Source organism: Sceloporus occidentalis, unplaced genomic scaffold (assembly GCF_023333645.1).
Source record: "Sceloporus occidentalis isolate IW3139 unplaced genomic scaffold, rSceOcc1.0.p SCAF_103, whole genome shotgun sequence".
NCBI lineage: Eukaryota > Metazoa > Chordata > Lepidosauria > Squamata > Phrynosomatidae > Sceloporus > Sceloporus occidentalis.
The window spans coordinates 3,015,219-3,037,822 of record NW_028317083.1 but is presented as its reverse complement, the minus strand read 5'-3'; the positions used below and the strand labels follow the sequence as shown (position 1 = coordinate 3,037,822).

At 39.1% G+C, this 22,604-nt stretch overlaps 1 protein-coding gene across 1 annotated transcript in view; it reads left to right on the top strand.

Moving 5' to 3' along the window:
• The window catches only part of LOC149283540 (mitotic spindle assembly checkpoint protein MAD1-like), a 236,526-nt gene that overhangs the window by 135,275 nt on the left and 78,647 nt on the right, over positions 1–22,604 (top strand). Inside the window, exons 14-15 of the mRNA XM_089497496.1 lie at positions 1,255–1,345; positions 13,677–13,884. Of these exons, the coding sequence (XP_089353622.1) occupies positions 1,255–1,345; positions 13,677–13,884 (299 nt within the window). The remainder of the gene's footprint in view (positions 1–1,254; positions 1,346–13,676; positions 13,885–22,604) is intronic.

Below are 22,604 nucleotides of genomic sequence, written 5' to 3'. Positions count from 1 at the left end.
TATTTGGATTGGAAAGACGGAATACTAGGATTATGACCAAATCACCTGCAACTTTATCAGCAGTGATGAGGTCTTCTTCTCCAAGTGTCCATGGCCACAAATGCCCCGCTTTTAGGTACCCATTCTTCCAGGATTTGAAATCTTTTGTTTCATGCCATGTAGAACATTAGCATCCCGCAGCTTTAAAGCGAAGCGTGGGACTTTAATTAAATATGTGTATTAAATATCCATGTTAGATACGCCTTTTCATTGAGTAGACTTTTACTGTTAACGTTCACTCACTTCACTTTATGAACATGCAACCTCCACTGGATTTAATGTTTTCTTTATTCTAAATTCCGTGCCATCAAAATGAAAGCTTTTTATAATAGCTGTCTTCGGAGGGAGCTTTGATCACATCTTATCCACATCTCCTCACCCCCACCTCTTAGAATATGGATAGACGTACATTTTCTCTCTGTTGTTATAAACGTGCATGTAAATACTCGCACGATTCCGTGAATCACATCAGCGCTTTATCTAGTAGCCAACGATTTATAGCAATGATTCCCTTGGCATATGCTTTCAAACTGAGCAGCACTTGATACATACATTGAAGAGAAATGTTTGATGCCACAGATGGCTTTTGGCAAATTAAAATAGATCAATCCCATCTGGTGCGGGTTTTTTTTTTTATCATGATCAGATTTCACGGCGTTTAACATCCAACATTTAATCCAAAACATGGAATTATTAAAATATATGTGTACATTTACAAACCGATATAAAACATGTATCTCTTCCTAACTATATGATAGCATTATATGGTAGCTACCGGTACTCCATCCCAAAACCGCCCAGTAATGCGACTGGCTGGCTCTAGAACCTAAGAAGAAACGTTTAACTTTGGAAAGAAGAAAAAAATATTCTAGAAAAGAGTTAATTTGAAACCCCCCCGATCTGCAAGTTCCAGGTTTGAAGAGTGACAGACAAGAGACCAATTCCTATGCAGATCCTAACGTTACTTTAATCATGTGAATTTCTACACCTTCTGCCCTCCCGCTGTAAGAGTTAATCAGCTCATAGATCATTTGCATTTTGCGATGAGGATTTTACTCATTTTTTTTTTTAAAATAGTGATTTTCAACCATTTGATTGATCAGTAAAATTCTGTTAAACCAAGTAGCCAGAAGTGTCTTGATGCTGTATTATAATTCCCGACGAGTCCGTTCATAACGTTTCCTTCTCCGTATTTTCTCTTTACGTTGTCCGCAGATTCAAAATTGAGGAGCTGGAAGCTGAACGCGGTCGGCTGGAAGAGCAAAACCGAATCCTTGAGATGAGGCTGGAGAAACTGAGTCTCCAGGTAAGTGAAAGGGAGGCCACGGAGCTCTGTAATCAGATCCCCCTTGACACGAGTGTCTGTGGCCATCAGCTTCTGTCGTTACTCTCAAACGAGCTGTAATGCTGACTGGCAGGAGGGTGCCGAGGAGGGGGTCATACATAAATAAAACCAGCTAACGCGTCTCGGAATGCATGCCTAGTCCTTGTAATTTGTCTCGTAATGTATATCTCGGTGTTCTTTGTTCTGTACTTCGTTACATGTAGCAATGCATCTTGTTTTCATGGTTTTACGCTCTACCAAAAGTGTTGGCCAATTATAATATCCTCTTAAAACCATAGCAAACCCTCATAATTATCTCCATCATTAATTGTCTTTAAGAGATCATCACGCAGAATTTTAGGGTACAGAGAATTCTTGATATCTTGTAGAATTTGGCTGTAAAATTTGTAACAAACTTAATTTTGGATACAGAGGAATCTAAAGAGGTTTGTGCATGCATGTGATCACGAGATCACACAGAAACGTTCCGTGGTTGCGGTGTAAAGGTCCCCCTGAATACATTTTTTCTGTTTGAATGAATACTATTGTAGATTTTTGTTATTTATTTTACACGGGTCATAATACTTCATTGAAATGCATGTTAGAAACACAGTTGGGGTTCAGACCACATTAGATTTTGTTTTTGCTCCAACCAATTAAGATTAAAGCACCCAGCAACATGTTAACACGCCGAGTATACGGGACGTGACAAAATGTATATAGGTAGCCATGTGGAACGCAAATCTTAATTATAAACATGTCCATTATTGTATGTATGAGACGTGCCAGAGGCATCCTCTTCTGTAGGCAGTGGTCGGCTTTAATGCCGCAGAATCAATCAACGCAGCATTTCAGACCAGAGACAGTATTCCTCAAAAGGAGTTGTACCCGGCAGTGCTGTGCAGTGGCTGGCTGAGAGTTGTGCTGTTTAGCTATATTGAGTACATGTCCCTACCTAACACCCCCCCCACACACACATGTTTCATGTCCTTTGACACCTGTGTATATTTGCAGATTTTTATTATTATGTAAAAACATGGAGTTTGAAGGCAGATAAGAACCATTGAGCTCAACTCGTCTGCCCCTTCTCCCTGATGTTAGACTCGGATCTTAATCGGTTCTTGGTCTTGTCTTTAACCCAGGATAGCATTTTGCTTTTCCTGCATATATTTTCCTCTTACAGTTCTGCTGGAAGGCTGTTCAGCTTATCCACCACCCTCTCAGTGAAGTAAAACCCTCTGTACACGGTATTCTATGTGAGGTCTGACCAGAGATCTGTAAAGTCACCAAGAAGGTGGTAGATAAGTGGAGAGGTTAATACAGTGAGGGAATTTAAACATGGAATACGGATCCTGAATCCAAGACGAGACCAATGACTGATTACAGTTTGAGTCTTTACAGAAGGAAAAACAGGCCGACCAGATGGGCCAAATGGTCACCTCAGCCGTTCTTGCTGGAGAAACTTGTGAAGGACGACCTTGTGAATGCATGAAGACTCAGCTCTTGCAGTCATACCTGTGAACCCCTTTGTGTAACCCAATTGTACTGCACTACAGAGTCTGTTGGTGCTATATAAATAATTTCTTGATAGTAAGCCCTAATAATAATTATTTATAATTTTCAAATCTTTAATTAGGATTGTTTTCTTTATAACTGGTGATGAAAGTGTTTAGCCACAAGACAAATAATTGGTTTTTCTTTTTTAATTATAATTAATGGTACTTAGGTGAGATATTGTAAACTTCCATGGTCAGCACTGTTTACTGGCATGATGCCTGTGTGTGTGTGTGTGTGTATATATATATATATATATATATATTTGTGTGTGTGTGTATATATATATATATATATATATATATATATATATATATATATATATATATATATTATACATTATGCATGCATACATTTGTCTTAAATATGTTATCTTATTCTTCATTATTTGGTTCCTTCAGAAGAAGTCTTCAGGTTTGGCTGCTTGGAGAAAGATTGATTAAAATCATGAACAGTTTGAGTTAATTGGATCCATATGCTCCGAGTGGAAGCTTGACTAGTTGGAAGTTCTTGTAATTAGTTCACAGCTGGTTGGTGGAAACGGAGCTGCATTTACAGTTCAGAGAGGGAAATCTTTAAAGGGTGGATAGGGAAATATTTATTTATTTTGCTGCTCTCGGTGCATATCTATACAAGACTATAGGGGAAAAAAGTCAACATAATGATGTAATAGCTATGAACGTGTTCGGGGTGGCCATCAAGTGTCATGGTGTATTGGTATCCAGCTGACCTGGACACAGTGGAGAGAGGTCTCAGGCAAATAGGTAGTTTATCAGTTCCATCTCTAGCTGTATAGAATAAGTTAATGTACAATTCCACTTATTTTGAAGATATGTGTACTCTAACAGGAAATAAATGGGGTACACAAGGAAGTGGAAAGGGGCGGGGCTAATGAAGACAAAATGGCTGTCTGTATGTAGCAGTTCCAGATAAATTAATTGTTTAATAGTATTATCCTAAATCCTGTGATTCAATTCAGGCACAACGCAGATATTTAGGATAATACTATTAATTTAAATACACAAAAAGCTTCATAAAAAGTTCCCTTTTTCAGTTTTCTTCCAATTGACTGGAACTTAATTTAGACTTTGTGGCTCAGTCAGCAACTGAATTATGTTTTTTTCAATGGCAGGACCAGCATGACTTTTTAATGCGACTCTAGCTATATCTTAAGAACCCAACACCATGGCAGCATAGAGGGTTAAACAGTCAGGGAGATGCATGTTTATTGGGTTCTATCATGTTCTGTGTCTGTCTGCAAAGTGTCTTTGTACCAAAAATCCACATTCTTTCTTTCTGTCCTTCCTTCCAGACTCCTCATTCCTAAATATTCCAGCATGGGCTGTTCTCCTACACGTCTGGCTCAGAATTTTGGCTACTTTTCATTTAGAAAACCCCGATTGCATTATTCTTCTCTTCTGAAAAAGTCCTTTTTTCTCAATCCTCTAAATATAGATTTCTCAAAAAAAAAAAAAAATCATGACAAAAAGTAATCATGAAATTCTAGAATCACAACCATTATTGCACCAGTTATGGAATAAAAACAGTAATGAGAACGTGTATTATACCATTTGATGGATATCATGATATATATTCAATACACAATTTCTAAATTGGCTCTTAAATGTAATGAAGGATAATGATATCTGCTCTCTTTTTTTGAACTCAAGATGCCTTCATTATTTTTCTTAAGATACATTTTGAAATTTTCTTTTCTAGCCCTGGAGGGCTATATGATTTCTCATTGTTGATTGGAATGCATAACTCATGATGTTCGTGGCTGTGTTTATGTTTGATTTGTACCATTATGCATTTCTTAACTGGAAAACTGTGAATGTACCCTTCATTAACACAGTCTAGATTATATAATATACCCTTACGGAATGTTATATGGATTACTTATTTAATTCCGATTCTGTGGATTACCCCTATATTTTTGAAGGAGTTCCAGGCGATGTCTGTACCACTGAGAAGAGCTGTGGAACGTTTCAGTCTTTGTACCTTTGTATTTTGTTAATTTTTCTATTATTATTGTGTGAGCCCTTCATTGACACATGGGCCAATGAGATGATAATGAATTAAAAGAACAACAGAATGAGGCTGCTTTGGATTTAAGGAACAAAGGGTTATTGTAGTATCCGTTCTCTGAGCCCTGGAACGTCATTGGATAGATAGGTACTACTTCCTAATACCTCTACTGTGTCACAAGAGATATCTGCAGCCACCAGCTAGAAGAGAGGGAAGATGTGTCCTTCAAAAGCCACCGATGATCTTTACCATTACTCATATGTAATTGTCATAAATGATTATTTAATAAAGAGACTATTCAATGGAAAGGACCCGGCTGTGCAGTTTTGTTTATGCTTTCTACGCATAGCTTTTGGATGGGTTCCTGGAAACGCTGGATCTGATTTTTGGATGGAGACACATGGAGTTATGTTATCACCGAATGTCTGACATCTTATTTTCCTATAGAAATGGCAATGAACGGGAATTTTGGTCTCAATAGGATAATGGATATGCAGCACACGGCAATATTACATTATCCAAAGTAATGGTTTGTGCTACATAAAACAGAGCGACTTTTCCGATCCATACTAACGAAGTGTGGGGAATTTCGATTAAACAGAAGGCAATGGAGAACAAGATCCTTTAGGTAAAACCATCATATGAAGATGCCGAGTTCCTACATCAGGATTAAAATAGGCACAATGGCTTTAGTAACCATAGTTAATATACATTGAGAAGTGCTTCTGTAGGTACATAGAAACTGATGGCAGAGAAGAACCATTTGCCCATCTAGTCTACTATGGTCTGACTCGGACCGTAAGCGTTGGACTAGTTTTAGATTCAGAAGCCATATCCATATCCCATGCATGTTTAAATTCCTATAAGCCTCTAGCTTTTCTTATGTCTTACAACATTCTATTCTATATGGCCGGTTTTTATTATATATATATATATATATATGTTAACTTAGGGCTGATTCACCCCACCCCAAAAAAGGAAACCGTCGATATCCAGTTTCCTCTACCTAATCTACTCATTTGTAATTTTCCCCTTTTATATATTTTGAAGTTACACTTTAATTTCCCGTTATCTATAAATCCTCACTCTCCTCTTCTCACTGTCTTTGAACTATAAATGAACATAGAACTTTTTTTGCTTCCATTTCAGTTTTTTTTTTCCTCCATATTCTCTGAGATTTTCTTGCTGCTAACATTGCTTCGTTCAGGAAAAGAAGCTCGCAAGAAAAAAAAAAATCATTTTGGCTTCAAGAACTAACTTTAGATAAGATCTGCCTCGAAGATCCACAGCAAACACAGAATAAAATTATCATTAATGGTGTTCAGCTGTTACGGTCAGGTAATTGAATTTATGAGTAAATGCGCACAGGGGGAATGGGAGAGAGAGAATTTCTTTTTGAAAAGTTCTCAAATTTTAGAATGAGTAATACATTTTATTTTATTTTTTTATCCCAGTGGGCGCATATATCCATAAGGCTTGGCGAAGATGTTCAAAGTAATTAGGATTTTTTTACTTACTATTTATGCAAAGTTGACCAAAGACAAAGCTTTGGGTCAAAGGTGTGTTTATGTTTGCCTTTAGCACATTGGTAATTGCCAGTCTCATTCCAAGTAAAAGATGCAATATATAAATAATGTGGAAGAATTTAAATTGCAGTAAACATTAAAAAAAATAAATATATATATATATAAAGCTATATATTTTTTATTATTATTATTATTTTTTTTTTAAAAATTTTAATGTCCAAAAATAAATGTCAGTTTGGTTTGCCATATTGACTTGTTTCTGGTAGAATACACTTGGTATCAATATACTGAAGAACGTAGAACCTTGTATTAGCCTCGTGAATAGGTCTTATAATGCGTGTTTTTTTTATAATTACTTTTTTTAAATTTAAAATAGCTAAAGACTTGACGTTAAAAATATTTTAGTGTAATAGATTTTGGTTCCGAGTTTTGCTGTAATTTAATAACTGTAGCCAGTTTTATATACAGTATTTTGCACCCGTTAAGGTTTTATATATCTCCTTCACAGCGTGGGTTAAAGTAAACCTGTAGGGCGGAATCGGCCCTCTCATTTATCTGTATGACTGTAACATGTTTTAATTAATAACCACAGCAGTCCGACATTGTCAATTAGAGGAGACCTTTCAGCCTTTCCTTCGCTCAGCTCTGAGTCAGTAATCGTGTTCACTCCAGAGGTTCCTCGATGGTATCGGAGTGTGTGTACCAAGCATAACATCGCTCTTGAGATTGGAAGTCCAATCAGTAACAGTTGCTTAGCCTTCGTTTGTATGAAGCGTCCTTACGGCCGCTGGGACTTGGACTTTTCGCTAATTGCTCCCGGGTAGGTCTCTGCGCTAAACCCTTGGAGGTCCATTTGCCACTTCAGATCTCTACACCTAGGGTTGTGGCTGCAGGTCTTAGAATTTAGAATATGGGAGATAACATTTCACACAAGTAGCTTACAGTCGCATTAATATCTCTGTTCACAAACACCAGATCTGTGTCAAGCCTGATTGGCAGACTCCTAAGGCACAGAAAGGATTATACTTCCTTGAATGAACCCAGCAGAGAGCGGTAAGACCTAACGGTGTTCGAGTGCAGCTCTCGATTGTTCTAAGGATCTTTCTTATTTTAGTACCACCTGGGGGGTTTAAGATATGGAATCTGCACATTCACAATATGTAGCCAAGGGGGGTATTCATTTACCCTGAGACTTGGATATGGAACAGAATTCTTATAACACCGTTTGTCACAAAGATTGTACGTGCTGTACAGCCAGCACCGAGTCCAGAAATATACTTATGTGTTATAATATTTTTTAACCCTACTGCTTCAACTTTCTGTTTCTCAGTCTGCCGGTATATATATCTAATTTAACTTCCATGCAGGAAATTTCCCTTTTGTAGATCCTGGACGAGTGTTGTAATTGGATTTAAAGCAAGGTTTTTAGCTCAGAACTGTACTTGTGCCCAATAAAATAAAAGCTTGTTACTCGAGAAGCATTAAAGCAGTATCTATAGTTAAAGGGACAGTTTAATGTCACAGACCGCCTCACCAAAGAAGAATTTATATTAAAGCCCCTTATAAATACTATAAAAATAAAACAAACACCTACCATAGGGAGAATCCATAGCTCCAAAACTGCATCAGACTGCTCCCCCAATGGTTCTCAACACTGATTGGCTTCTTGAGAAACCACTCTCATTTTGATAAGTATGTGGATAAAAAACTAAACTTTAAATCCAGTTCTCAGGTCCTGCATAGTTGCTTATTCCTATAGGTTTCTCCTCTGATAGTTGTTGGTTGACTTTGAGATGAGAGAGAACTTCGAGACTTTTATCAGCTAGTGCTGGCTCTGCCACGGGTTGCCGCTAGTCTCAACTTTCATAAATTGATCCTTTTAAATAAAAAAAAAAAATAACAAAAGACATTTCTGAAACAATTGCACTGGTTACCAAGCTATAAGTAGTTTTAATTAACAAATGTCGCAATTCTAAAAAAAACTGTAAAGGTTACATTAACCCTTTAAGAATACCCCATGAATCTTCCAAATAACCTTTATTTCAAGAATAATACCGGTAATACATTCACGCTCGCTCTATCGGACCCCGCAGCGCACGCGTTTATATAATGCAAATCATTTCCCTACAATTTGATTTTGCTGCCTTTCTAGACGCGGTAATGTGCTATGACAGCTCTGTCAGCTTTAATGTTAGTTCCAGCGGCTACCACCTTTCGTGTCCCCTTGCTTATTTTAGCCAAACGGTCATTGTTTTGCGTTGCGGAAAATTATAAAAGTCGAGAGTTTTAATTAACATCTTTTTAAGCAGTTAGGGACTCGGTAACATGCGGCTGACATAGACGTGACTTCCCTGCCTCTGTTGCTTCGTGCTCAAGGGAGTCCTGAAGTACCGCGGAAAGCGCACCGCTAATCAAGTGGGGCTGTATGGATGCGGGGATGTTTTAATTGGCTCCCAAACTTAGTTTGATCAAGTGTAAACATTGATTAACTTACTTATTTACTTTTGGACATTGCTTTTGTTTTTTTACCAAAAAAAGTCTTTCAAAACAAGCAAAGTTCTGTGAATTCTGAATTTTTTTTTATCCCGTGTCGGTCATGTTTTTTTTTCACGCAATTACTTCTTGTTGTTTTTCATTACGGTTCATTGTTCTGTGACGTATTGACACACAGCAGATACCATCAATTATGGAGGTGCCTAATATGTTCCTGGGTATTCAAGGTTATGATATTAATGTACGTAATCTGTAACTGCTGGGGAAGCAAAATACATTGGCTGTCAACTACACAGTTGTTACATTGTGTCAATATTTTTATATATTTTATTAAAGAATAAAACCAAGGCCAACTTTTTTCACCCACAATCACGAGTATGTCCACAAGTTTGAAGGCATCCTTGATAAACGTTCTACAGATAAGGTGTTCCTCACCATATCTGTTCCTCGGCTCACACTACAATATCTCTTTTTGTGAGAACAACTTGATCTTTACTTGTATCAACAAGACAAGGAGACGACGCATGTGATCACGGAAGGGACAACAAACACAAGACAGATGAATAATCACAAGAGGCAATGGACTACTCAACCTACCTCTATGGATGGAAGATCTGGCTTAAACAGTGTAGGAAAGCAAAGGAGACGCAACTTTGAGGAGGTTAAAACCGTTCCCTGATTTACTTAATATCCATATTAAAATGCAGACGGCAGGAATGTCTCACACATTAATAATAGGCGTACTTGTGTAAGTCATAAGTAAACTCCTCTCTGCGTGTTATTTAATGTGCGCCGTTTATTTAAAGATGATTCTGTCCCTTTAATTTGTGGATCTGAGATGTCGGCTTGAATAGTGAGAGCTGTCCACCTGACGTACCGTTGTGGATCGGAAAAGGTTTGGAAAGATGTTGGTGAACGGTTGTAAGTTCCTAACTCATATTTATTCAAGTCGTATGCATTTGGTGAGAGAATATTGATTTATTCTGTATGCTGTGTAGTTTATAAATATGCATTAGGATTTAGCCTTATCTGCGCTTATTTTTTTTTTCTCCTTACTTTGTAAATTCATCTGGGAAATGAATTTGATGTGCAGGCCAGTTTGCTGCATGTTGCGACTTTTCCTTTCTATTAATCCCAAATTTGTAGAAACCTAAAGCTGCAGCTATGGCTGACGTTGTTTTGGAATACCTCTTTTTTTTCTTTTATCAAGGTTCAAATGGGAGTTAATATGAGAGTTTTAAGATGTCACAAACGTAAAAAGAACATTTTCTGCCGTGGAACATTTTGATAGCGCTTCGAGACGCCGGTCCTTTCAACAGAGTTCCTTACGGACAAGAGGTGACATTGCGAGTTAGACATACTGACGGCAGGCAGGAACCTTCTTGTGTAAGGTTACAATCTATGGAAAGTTTAATTTTTATATAGAAGAAAAACACGCAGGAGGTTGAGCTGAGCTGGTGTACAATCTAGCATGTAATTAGAAGGTTAAATAGTTTAGGATAGAATATTCGCTACAATCTCTTTGGTTTCTATTTGGTTTCGCATCATGGTTCTAAAAGTGCCACCAACATAGTACCAACATAAGTTTTCAGCAGGGAATGGGGTGTATTCCTCCACGTTCCATGTTCTGACACGTTTCTTCCCTTCCACAACGGCACCTTCTTCTATAATGAGCTCCGTCGGTGGCTCTGTCACTTCTTGCCCTTGGAGGAAGAAGTTGTGGGGTTATCCCTAGGAGAAATATGCTTATGTACAAGATCTGTTACCTCTTTTTTTATCTATATATTCCCGGGTCTTTTAATGAACCCACACATTGCGCTCTTAGTTGCTTACAGAAACTAAACATTCTTTTTTGTTTCTTCTGTGAACCTATTTTAGTGGTTATAATGGTTGTAAAGTCTCTTTCCTCCGCACCGGTCTCTTTTCTTCTCGGATTGAACATTGGGTCCTCCGAGACCCTGCCTTTCCTGTAGTATATGCAGTAGCTTAGCTTGTTAGAGCAGTTTACGGTCTAATTTGGAAGGCGGGAGTCATGTCTTCTGGTAAGTTGTTCCCCATAAATCTCAATGTCCTTTTCGAACGAGCGGAAGGTATGGTGTGTTACAAAATGACCTGTGTCCCTAGCTATACGAGGAGGCTCCACAGTTGTAAAAAACAATTTACTTCACTAGTTCATGTTCCCCGAGTAAAATCCTTGAGACTGAAGTAATAACATTTAATGTTTAGTGTATTATATTTCACCTTGAGTACGTTTAGCACTAAACCTACAGAACAGGGTTTCTTTTGGTCAGCAGAAATCCTTTGGAAAGCCAAATGGGATAATCGCGAGTAAACTGAGCGAAAGGATGATATGTTCTGTGTGTCTTCTTTACAAAGACAAAAATCCAACGGGTACCCAAAAGGGGGAACCTCAGACACCAAAGAGCTTACCAATGATGGAGTGAGGGTTAAGGACCCCTCCAAACTAAATGTGAAAGTGTTTTGTTTTTACTTGTACTGGGTCAATGGTGACGTGAAGGCTTCTTGAAACTAGGAGTTAGGTTAAGCTGCAATGACCATGAGCTTGATTGAATGAAAATGTTGGAGGTCTGTCTTTAACCCCGATAGAGAGAGGTTTCGGGTTATTTGCTACATGCTACATTTAACTTTTATACACCGACTGGATCTATGTCTCTAGGGTTTATTCATTAAAAGGAGAGTTGCGGCTTTAACTCTTGGACTTAACTATTCATTGTATAGGTCCAAGTACATGTAGGCTTCTCCATCAAGAAGCACCGAGCTGGCTCTGTATAATATATTAAATGGGTCAGAAGACTTTGAAAATATCTCACTATACATTATACAAGGCCAACCAAGCGGAGGTCCCTCCTCAGAAGCTCACCGAGGATGGCTATTAACGAAGTCAAGGAGTTGAAACCCGACAACACTTCTGTTAGTGAATAGCTCCTTTGTGTCACTTCAAGCTCTTTCGCTCTCTTAACCCATGTTATCTTATAGACTGTATGGCCCTGTTCAGCTGTATTTATTTAAGTGTATCACTTCTTGGACAATATAAACTAAACAAATTGTGTCATTTAAGCAGTCAGTGGTGTTCTTTTGAAGGAAAAAAAAACTTGAATAAACATTTATATTGTCGTAGAGTTTTGTAGTTCTGTACTAAGGACTTTTCACCCTTGGCTGTTCTTGAAGCGAAGTGAAAGATTAACAATGTATACAGTCAAACGCTGGGCTTGAAGACACCCTGGGATGCGTTTTCGATAATCAGAACTATGCTAGAGTATCACACTTTTATAAGGCTTTTTCAACCTTTACTACTCTCTCGGTGTGAGATTATTCACTTTTAGGACACCCTGTCATCAGTTACATTGTATCGTATATTTAGGCCAAGCTTTTTTCGGCGTTCCCTCTTTTCAATCAGTAAGTCACATACGAGGCTGGGAGCGTTCCGACATTTGGACCACGATTCATATTTCGTTGCGTGAATCAGAGATTTAAAACTTTGAATTATGGGGGCTTGGGTCTCTATGGCGCAACAACATAAAAAATATAGGAAACAACTAAACAAAATTAGTTTTTTTACTCTGAATTTGATATATAGAGCTTTAAAGATCCCTGATGGTCTTGTAATGGTTCCTTGAAGCGTCCATACCTTTATGAGAGAGATTTGCATATTCCATTGTGGATAATTAGAGAGGAAAATCGTCCTCGGGCCTCGTAACAGTCAGCCTTAGCAATATGTTGGGCTGCAGGCACAATTGTTCGAAGCAGTGGAGCGTGTGTCTTTTTTTTTCAAGAAGCGATTCTTAATTGTTGTGATTATTTCTGTTTGTTTGTGGATTGAAACTCAGATTGGAAGTGCTCTGTGGCTCTAGGGCCGTTATCTCTGAGTTACCCGACTCTGGGGACTCTACTGGACTAATACCTTAATGATATTCCAGCAAAACCTGTAAGACATTAGTTACCGGCTATTCAGCTGAAGGTGTATAATCAGGGCCGGCCCGACAATGGAGCCAAGTGGGGCAACCGCTCCAGGCGGCACTTTTGAAGGGGCGGCACTTTGCCGCCCCAAGCCCCTTTTTTTTTTAAAAAGCGAAAGAGAGAAAGGGGCGCCGAGTGGTTTTCACTTACCAAGCTGTCAGTACCCACTCGGAGCTCCTCTCTCTCTCCTCTGCGGCGAGTCTCCCTGTTCGGTCTCGGTGCCGGCTTGTAATGCTGAGTGCCGGAAGATTTCCGACAGGGAGACTCGCCGCAGGACTGCTGAAAGGTAAGTACAAGGGGGGGGGGGGCGGAGGGAGAGGAAGGGTAGATAATGGGGGGGGGGGTGGCAGGGACGGAGGGAGAGGAAGGGTAGATAAGGGGGGGGGCGGCATTTTAAAATTCGCCCCAGGCGGCGTTTTGCCTTGGGCCGGCCCTGTGTATAATATGTTAGTTAGCCATATTGACGCTTTGCAGATATGTCACATCTTTGATATGGTTTGATGTCGTCCTCTGCTTGTCAGTCATTGACTAGGAATAAAGGTCACAGAAAACATGGGTTCCAAAATCAGAACTCTGTGGGGATGAAATGTGTGTCTTGCTGTTCTCTTAATGGCTTCATGATATTCTAATTAAGAATGCTAACATATGGATACACATTTTGCCTGCTTCTCTTATACTTGAATAGACTTGAGTATGTATTTCACACTGACACATGTTATATTTGCCTCTTCTAGGGCTGCTATGATCCCAGTAAAACAAAAGTGGTTCACATGAGTTTGAATCCTGCGTCTAAAGCTAAACAGCAGCATAAAGACAGCGTGAAGCACCTTCAGGAGGAGTGTGAAAAGCTTCGGGACATCGTGAGGATCTTGGAGGGAGGGACGCAAATTCCGGACAAACTTGAAAGCACCTCAAAGTTCCAGTCTTCCCAGGAATTAAAAGGTATGTTGGAATTATCTATCGACTGGTCATTAAAAAATGCTCACTTTGACTTTATTATAAATATGATAATAAAAGATAAAGAAGGAAAGGAGAGAGACAATGTCAGGGAATGGAGATGGAATTGACAAGAGGTGAGGGAACTGCTGCAGGATATACAAAAGAGAAGGAAAATGGATCTAGGATAAAGGAGAGAACAGCTAACAATGAGAGATGGAACAAGAGAGAAAGTCATACAATGGAGGATAGGGGAATGACGAGAGAGGCAGACGATGGAGGAGAGGGGAATGACGAGAGAGGCAAGGCAGACAATGGGGGAGAGGGGAATGATGAGAGAGGCAGACAATGGGGAGAGGGGAATGACGAGAGAGAGAGGCAGACAATGGGGGAGAGGGGAATGACGAGAGAGGCAGACAATGGGGGAGAGGGGAATGACGAGAGAAGCAGACAATGGGGGAGAGGGGAATGACGAGAGAAGCAGACAATGGGGAGAGGGGAATGACGAGAGAAGCAGACAATGGGGAGAGGGGAATGACGAGAGAGGCAGACAGAAGGGGAGAGGGGAATGACAAGAGAGGCAGACAATGGGGGAGAGGGGAATAATGAGAGAGAGAGAGAGGCAGACAATGGGGGAGAGCTTTCAGTATTCCAAGACAAGTATTTCTGGTACGTCATTGGCTTAGATGAGTTGAGAAAGTTCTCAGTGTCCTCCAAACAAACATAAAACAATCCTATAGGCAGTGATGCACATGTTTCTGTGTTAATTCAAATATTAGAAATATGACGGTTTTGCATTTGTATATAATCAGCAGGGTTTGCATGCGCACATATATTCCGTCTTCCCATACAGTCACATTGAGAAGTGATTTATGCTTCCGCTATGTGTGGCTGCGGGTGCCTCGGGGTCCTCTGGCTTCATCAGCAGCTCCACCATCCACACGGAAGAAAACTCATTTTTGCCGGTTTAATATTTGGTAATCGGCGGCACGATTCATGAAATCCACTACTTAGGTGAAAATGATATCCAAAATTAAGTCTCCTGTTCTCAAGCAGGGATCTCAGCTGTTGTATGTAAGTGTTCTTACTTACCTTGGATTTTTTCTTTTGGATATGGAATGCTCAGCTATCATTAAATTAAGTTTAACGTTCTGGTCCTGGGATCTGTATTTGGTTCTAGTATTTCTTGTTCTAGTATGATGAAATCAGGATAGAATATGCAGGTTCCAGACTGCACATGACCCTGGAAATCTCGGTGTAAAGACCCTTAGATTTGGGGCAAACCCTGACAGCTCCGAGGCATGGTTGTCCTATTCTCTAGTTCTTCTACGCACAGAAGCACAGAAAGCGGTTTCATCTGCTATAAAGGGAACAAAGTAAGTGTGATTGCCCATAAAACTACAGAGCCTTTTATCACGAGAGAAAAGGAATACCCACCATGCGCCCTATTTAATTAAAAATATATGTTAATGAATGGAAACAGTCTTTGACAGCAAATAGAACACACTTCCGTTTGTATATCGCCTTTGGTAACGCAGGAATAAAAGAGAAATAATACCTGTTACAGAGGTCAGCGCGTTTCACATTGACAAAATGTACGGTAAAAGAGTATATTTATGCTCAAGCTGTGATTTATCAACGTCAGAAATGTAAAGGAACAGTAAAACCCTTCATAAAGCAACAAGCAGGCACGGGTACAAGAAAAAGTATTTTTCATGCGTTATTTTTAGCTCCCTAGCTGTTGTCGATCTACACATCAATATAGTTAGCTTTTGTGCGTCCAAGGACTGCTAAGGATTATGGGTGTTTGAGCTATATCTATACTGCCCGGCCCCTATGGAGATTGCGTCAATGGTTCAGATTTTACTCCTATATTCAGTATTTTTCTTTTTTTTTTTTTTTTCTCCTATGACGTTCAGGTTTAGGACGCCAACTTGCTGTGTGTGCAGCCGGCACGCAGCGAGCTTATGTCCCGACGACCTGTTTCGATTTGTCATAGTGACAAGGAGAGCCGGCAGCCTCACGCAAACAAACCTTATTTAAACGTAATCGTCGAAGAGCCGCGATCCTGACTACTGCAGCGTAATCAGAATTAATGCCCGTTCATTACATTGTAGCAGTAATTAGAATGTTTTTTTGGTTCTAGAGCAACTTCATTTCTTCTGGGTCACAGTGTCACCAAACGTAAGGCGGGAGAAACGTGTGGCTGAGCGACGGATGGAGCTGGTCCCCCCCACACACCGCTGAAATCAGTCATAAGAGTCTGAGAGTAACTTAGCCAGCAATTTCTGCTGCTAAAAACAGCCAAGTCACTTTTACCCCCCCCCCGTTTACTTGGAGAATTTGTCTGAAGAGTTATTTAATGGACGTCGCTAAATTTTGCCAGAGGCGTATTATTTAATAGTCTGTTACAACTCCGTGTTCAGTAGAATTAGTTCTTCTGCACAAAAACAGCACAGTTGAAAATATTTATACATTAGCTCATCTCGACTGCTATTAAGTTTTATTTTTGCTTCTTAGCTCACCAATTCTTCTGTGGTATTTACATAATTTAAAAAGTTCTTAAAGAATAACTCCCACCATTTGTTTACGTATTATCAGATCAATCATAAGTTTAAAAAAATATTGGGCTGTTTTCTTTTTTGAAGTTCTAGTTTCTTCATAATGTAATATTTTCCGGGGAGGTCCATATCAGCCGTTTGTATAGGTTCTAGTTCTGTTACCTGAGCCCAATCTACTAGACAAACACCCTTATCATATTGCCTGTGAGAAACAATAGAATTGCCTAGTTTTAATCACCCAGACAGACACTCTGACTTAATGAATGAATGAGGAATGGACTTCATTGGCATTGCCATAAAGCATCAGCTCAGTGTGGTGCATGAGCCGGGAAAGCCACCTAAAATATCACATGACCGACAAAAATGGCCACTGCCAGGTCTGCAGATGCATCATGTATCCAGAGAGCCCTTTAGTAGTTCAAGATGAAACAAGACATATACTTCACCAACTCCACCATGCGTTATGAAGGGTCAACCCCAGCAAGCTTGTCTTGTAGTAAGAACCCCACCAACCCCGCATAATGCTTATCAAATATGTTCACTGATATTCAAGAAACCACCTAGTTAAACATAATATGAGGTCAACTCAGATTTGTTTGTAGAGAAGCTCACTAGGGTTGGCCCTTCTTAATACATAGTTCAGTTGAGCGTTGTCTCGTTCATCACCTACAAAATGCAAAGTTTTGTGAATAAACTTTGCTGCCTTTCTGTTTCTCAGTCTTTCCGTCGTTCTGTACAGCCGTGATAGTCCAAGCGTGCAAGTTTTTCTTCTAGACTTATGTAACAGCAGCATAGTGTTTTTTTTTCTTCTAAAGATATGCATAAGTCACTGTCTTCCTACATTAAGCGTAGCCCGGGGGTATTTTCTCTCCATGGGAGATTGTACAACTACAGCAGGAGTCTAAAGTAATGCAATTGTTACACTTGCAAGACTGTCTCGGTTTCAAATCGCTAGCCTTACTGTTTGGTGGCTTTCAGATATTGCAGAATTTTCAGGACAATGGGATTACATGACCCACATCAGATTTATACAATTACATGGCTCTATAATTATTTCGCCGTCATGTTGATCGACTTCGCCGAACAAAAACATAAATCATGTTAGTCTTTATTTTATTTTCTGGAAACTGCCCTGTAATTACTTATATAGCGGACACTTCTTACGCTGCTCACTTGCCAATAGATTTTTTTAGTGATGTCTAAAAAAAAAAAAAAATGAAATGGGGAGTCACATTACAGAATTTAGATCTGTGTATACGGTGCTAAACATTTAGAAACCTGCTTGCTTTCTTAAAGTGGTCTCACTTTTTCTTTTCGGACTCCGGACAAGTGTTCTAGACTAAGTGTAAGGACATTTAAAGTGGCTTTCCAAGATGTGACTTCATATTGAGTTGTTAAAGCCCCCTACCAGCGTCGGTTTTAAGATAACATTAAAAATGCTCAATATGCTTTTAAAGAAGCGGAGGTGGATCTGTCGGAAACACTCAGCGGCCAATTGATCCGCGAGAGGTGATCTGAGGTTTTACTAATGAACAAAACTGTTTTTGAGTGTTCTGAGGACCTGGATCGGGAAGTACAGAGCTATATTATATTGAACTATACTATATGGATTGCCTGATGGTATGGGAAACATTTACGTTCATATTGGAACATTCCGAGAGTTTGTCTCATTTTAACGCGCAAAAGGTTAATCCAGTGAGTGTTTATTAAGGTTTTCCAGTTTTTAGACTAAAGGCCTGTTTCACATTCATCTTCAGGTGGTATTGATTTAGATGAAAGCTTTGTATTGATGTGTCTGTGTGTTCTAATTGTAACTTCTCAGAGCCTGCATGGACACCTTGTTTACCTGCAATCTGTAACACTTTTTTGTACATATGTGCTTTTTTTCCCCTCTCTCTTCATGAGCGCATCCATGTTCCGTGGTGCAGAACCGCATATAAACATCACAGCGTCCTCTGGTTCTCTAGAAAAGGATTCCTGGCTTTGTGTTTAGACATCGGGAGCACATACTGATTACGGCATGATGGCCTGTGGGCACTGTCTTTAAATTATTAATACATTCCACTCGTCACTCAATGATTGACTTTTGGACTCCATCCATGCGCCTCTTGCCAATACTCTGTGTCCTTGACCCAGACCATATGCAGCTTGGAGTTATTGCTGGTTCCCGAAGCTTTGCTTTTAGAATACAAAGCATGATTGTAAATTATAAAAATAATTAATATATGTATGGACACTTTACCGATCTCTTTGAAGTATTTTTACATTAATGATCATCTCGTACAAATGGTTTTAATAACCAGCTAGTTAAAAACACTGAGCCATATTTCTCTAGGCAAAATCTATTTGGGGACAAAGTATGACATTTGGAGCAATCCCAATAGAAACCATCCGAATGGCCCTAGTAATTAGCCCACAATTAACTTGATATTTTCAATGAGTTTCAAAATGATTTTTTTTATCATCAGTAACATTGCGTGAAAGACCCACAGCTGTCCCATTCTAAGAGAGAAAAAAGCACAATTTACTGAGCATAACTTCCCCTTTATATGTTTTATATCTTTTGAAAAGTTTGTCCCCTTTTTTTTTTTGTTCATCCTTTCCTTGTTCTCCTTTAAAGCCCGCAAGGTCACCACTGGGATCACTTCTGCTCCGTGGCTTCACTTGATCTTCTGGCTGTCTGCCAGAGAGAGAGAGAATAGCATTCAAAGTAAATGCATATTTTATCTCTACTTTAGAACCTTTAGAATAGGGACACAAAAGAAGCCCCTAAGCCTAGGAACATGGAAGAATGTATGCGCAAATGACAGAAGAAGAAATTAGATAGTCTTTGTTCCATGTTTAAAGAAAGATAAATACATGGGGCTCTCAAGAGCTATGACTCATGGAACCTTACCATGACCTTTCAAAATACATCACTTGTCACGCGCCTCCTGGGTTGGGAAGGTTGTTTTCGAAGAACCTCAGCCAAGCGGCTCAATTTGTGGAAGCTAAGATGTCTAATTCCACAATCTAGTATTCTGGCTAGTATTCACCTTAACCTTGAAGGTTAGAGGTAGCTGCAGGCAGGTAGCCTCCTCACCTTTGAACTTCCTATTGAGTTCCAGTCCACGACAACCTTTAGGGACCTCCATGAGTGTTCAGATTTTCTTGTTAAGGTTTAAGGTCTCTTCTCTAGACCCATTCAAACCAACATTAATACTTCACAAGAAAGTATAAACCAAATGGCTGAAAGGACTAGCCCACACTTTATTCCACCAGAGATGTCCATCATTAAAGCATCACAGCATCGTGACCTTTGAGGAAAGAAGTGGAAATCACAACTGTGTGGACCGTCGTACCATTCTCCTTTCCTTTTTCCTGATGGTGGAACCCACACAATTTTTACACTGCCTACAATAATTTTTTAGCAGAGATGCGGCTTTTCAATAACTGAATATAAACACCGTAAATTTAAACCTTGAACGAACCAAATTAAAATTAACAATGACGTTAACTCACATTAAAAACATACCGGTACAGGGGAAGAAGAGGTCCCTGCTCTTGCGAGGCTACAATTTATTCAACTCGGGTGACCCCATAATCCACGTTTTCCATTTTGCTAACTATCCCATGTAAAGTGCAGCCCCCTGCAGGATGTATAGATCGTTGGCATTGAACCAATTCCTCCTACGTTTAAACCTTTCACTCAATGCGGGTCAGCCGTATGTGAAAATTATGCTTGTCCTGGAAAACATGGTCAATGTGACAATAGTAATTCCAACTCTCTAAATAGGAATTGGTAATCATAATCTCTTTAACGTGAGCTTCAGAATCACCTACTATCAGGCTCTTTGGCCAACACAATGAATTTACTGTCACTGCAAATTCTGTTGTGCTACTTCCAAATCAAGTGACAACAAAGGAAGGTATGCGAGGACTGCGCGTGTGAGCGAGAGATACAACTGTTTATCTAAAAGCAAGGTTATTCTGCTTGCACGAGCGATCCTGAAAGCACCGCATTCTCCATACACCTTTACAGCTTCTTGGGGACCTCCTGATACATTCTTTTCTGATAATGCAATTGATAAGTGGTTGCATGTGCTCCAAAACCTTATCGCTAAGAAAATATGAAATATTGTGTAATTCCCCTATTTCATGTTTCATATTTCTATTCGCCCCTAGTATTTTTTTTCCCCAATTAGAACACTTATTTATTAAGGGTCAAGTTTGTTTATTGAAAATCAAATCCTTTAGACTTATACTCCCTAGTTGATCTTTAAACATATTTATGGCTGACCACATCTCCTGATGCCTGTGCCACTAAATGGCAATCAGGTCAACTCAAATACTAGTTCCTCTCCTATCTCTCTGTTTGGTATGGCCATTTTCCAGGAACTCACCCCGGGGGTGTCATAGAAGAAGCGTGGCTCCTAATGAATTGTGTTAAGGAACATTTGTGATTAGACAGGACCTGCCTCATCTTAAACGGGGAACAGGTCACTATCTGTCGCAGGTTGATCCTCAGCTTGCTTAAACACTACTCCATCATTGATAGTCTCAAGGAGGAAGACTAACCTCCACACCACCTTTCATCTGATCTCCTCAATACCAGGTGTCTCTTCGACCATAATACATCAGCGGCTTGGAACTGTTTCCTTTATTTACTGCTTTGTTGACTGTTGCTTCTGTATGATATGTTACAGATTAAAGTGTAAATGATTGTTGGTGCCGTGCTGAAATATGGTAGAGTATGTGCGAATGTATGAGTGTTTAGGATGTGATGGGAAGCTTGCGATGTTTGTGTTCTCTGCTGCATCTCAGCATGCCTTGTATATGAAATGTATATCTAGTCTTTGAATAAACTCAATCGACCCCCAATGGTGGTCAATACCAAACTGAATGAGATGGTCCGGCAAAAAATAGGAGGTACGGTTTGTATCCATAAAACATTAAGTGTATGTATAAACCAGTACCCATATAAATCTAAATATATCAATAACTGTGTAATAAATACATGAAAAAACATAATTATAAAAATAAATATTTTAAGCAGGACTTGAAGCTAGAAAACCTAAAAAGATATTTTATAATGTTTGATTATAATTTTTTTACATAATACTATCTATTTCCAATACTTATTACTCGAAGAAAAATATATTAAAAAAATATATAATATGGATATTTTTTGATAAAGAACACCCATTCTACTTAAAAGGCAGAGGACTATATTAAGCCCAGTTCTAAGAAGCAGGGGCTTATATGTCAAATATCAGAAATTGAGCTTTAGACCACTGGTCGGTACAGTCTTTTAAACATCACTGTCTGATTACCTTTACAATTAAAGAAATCCGAACTCATGAAGGGCCTGATGGTCCCAATCGGAACCTCCATCTTCATCTAGACAAAGCAAATGCACCATTCTTTTTCTAAGCAAACTTCTGCTTATACAATGTCATCAACTGAATTTTCCAATTTTAACAGCAGAACTTCTCCATTATCTCTTTAATAAAATATTCTCATGATTCATTATTTAATTCACGCATGATACGCGCTCTTGCAAATGAAAGCACTCAGGGATTGTTCATGATTAGGCAGAAGACGTCAGTGTAAGGTCAGAAGATCTCACCTGTTCGCTGTATCGGGGTATAATATTAAACACATTGACACGCTCGCTAGTGACAATGACATGTTTCACCTCGCCAAGCTCCCGAGGTATTTATTTCACCTGCAAAGTCTGAAGAAACTGGAGAGGTTAAAGGATCCGGCTGACACCCGTTAAGTTCGAAGAAGAACAATCAGAAATGAGGTCACAGCACAGTTCTAAAATGTTAATCAAAACTAATCAAATTTCCGTAGGCTGAGCAAATGGTACAAGGGCCTTCTGACAAAATGTAAGTGATCGTGATTAGGGTGAATTACTTCAAAATTCCTTTTCTTTTAATTAGTTTAATGATGGAACTTAACCCAGTTGAAGGTGTGTGACCTCACACATCCTTTCGAAATAAATCCTTCTAACCTTTTTAATATTATAACTAAAATAATACTGAAATCCAGTAATGGCCTTTGTTTTCTTTCTTCTTCTTTTTTTTTTTTTTAATTCAGGTAAATTAAATTTTTAATAAAGCGTTATATTTGGGTAAATGTATACATGGTGTATTTTGTGTTTCAGTAAGGGCAGGGACA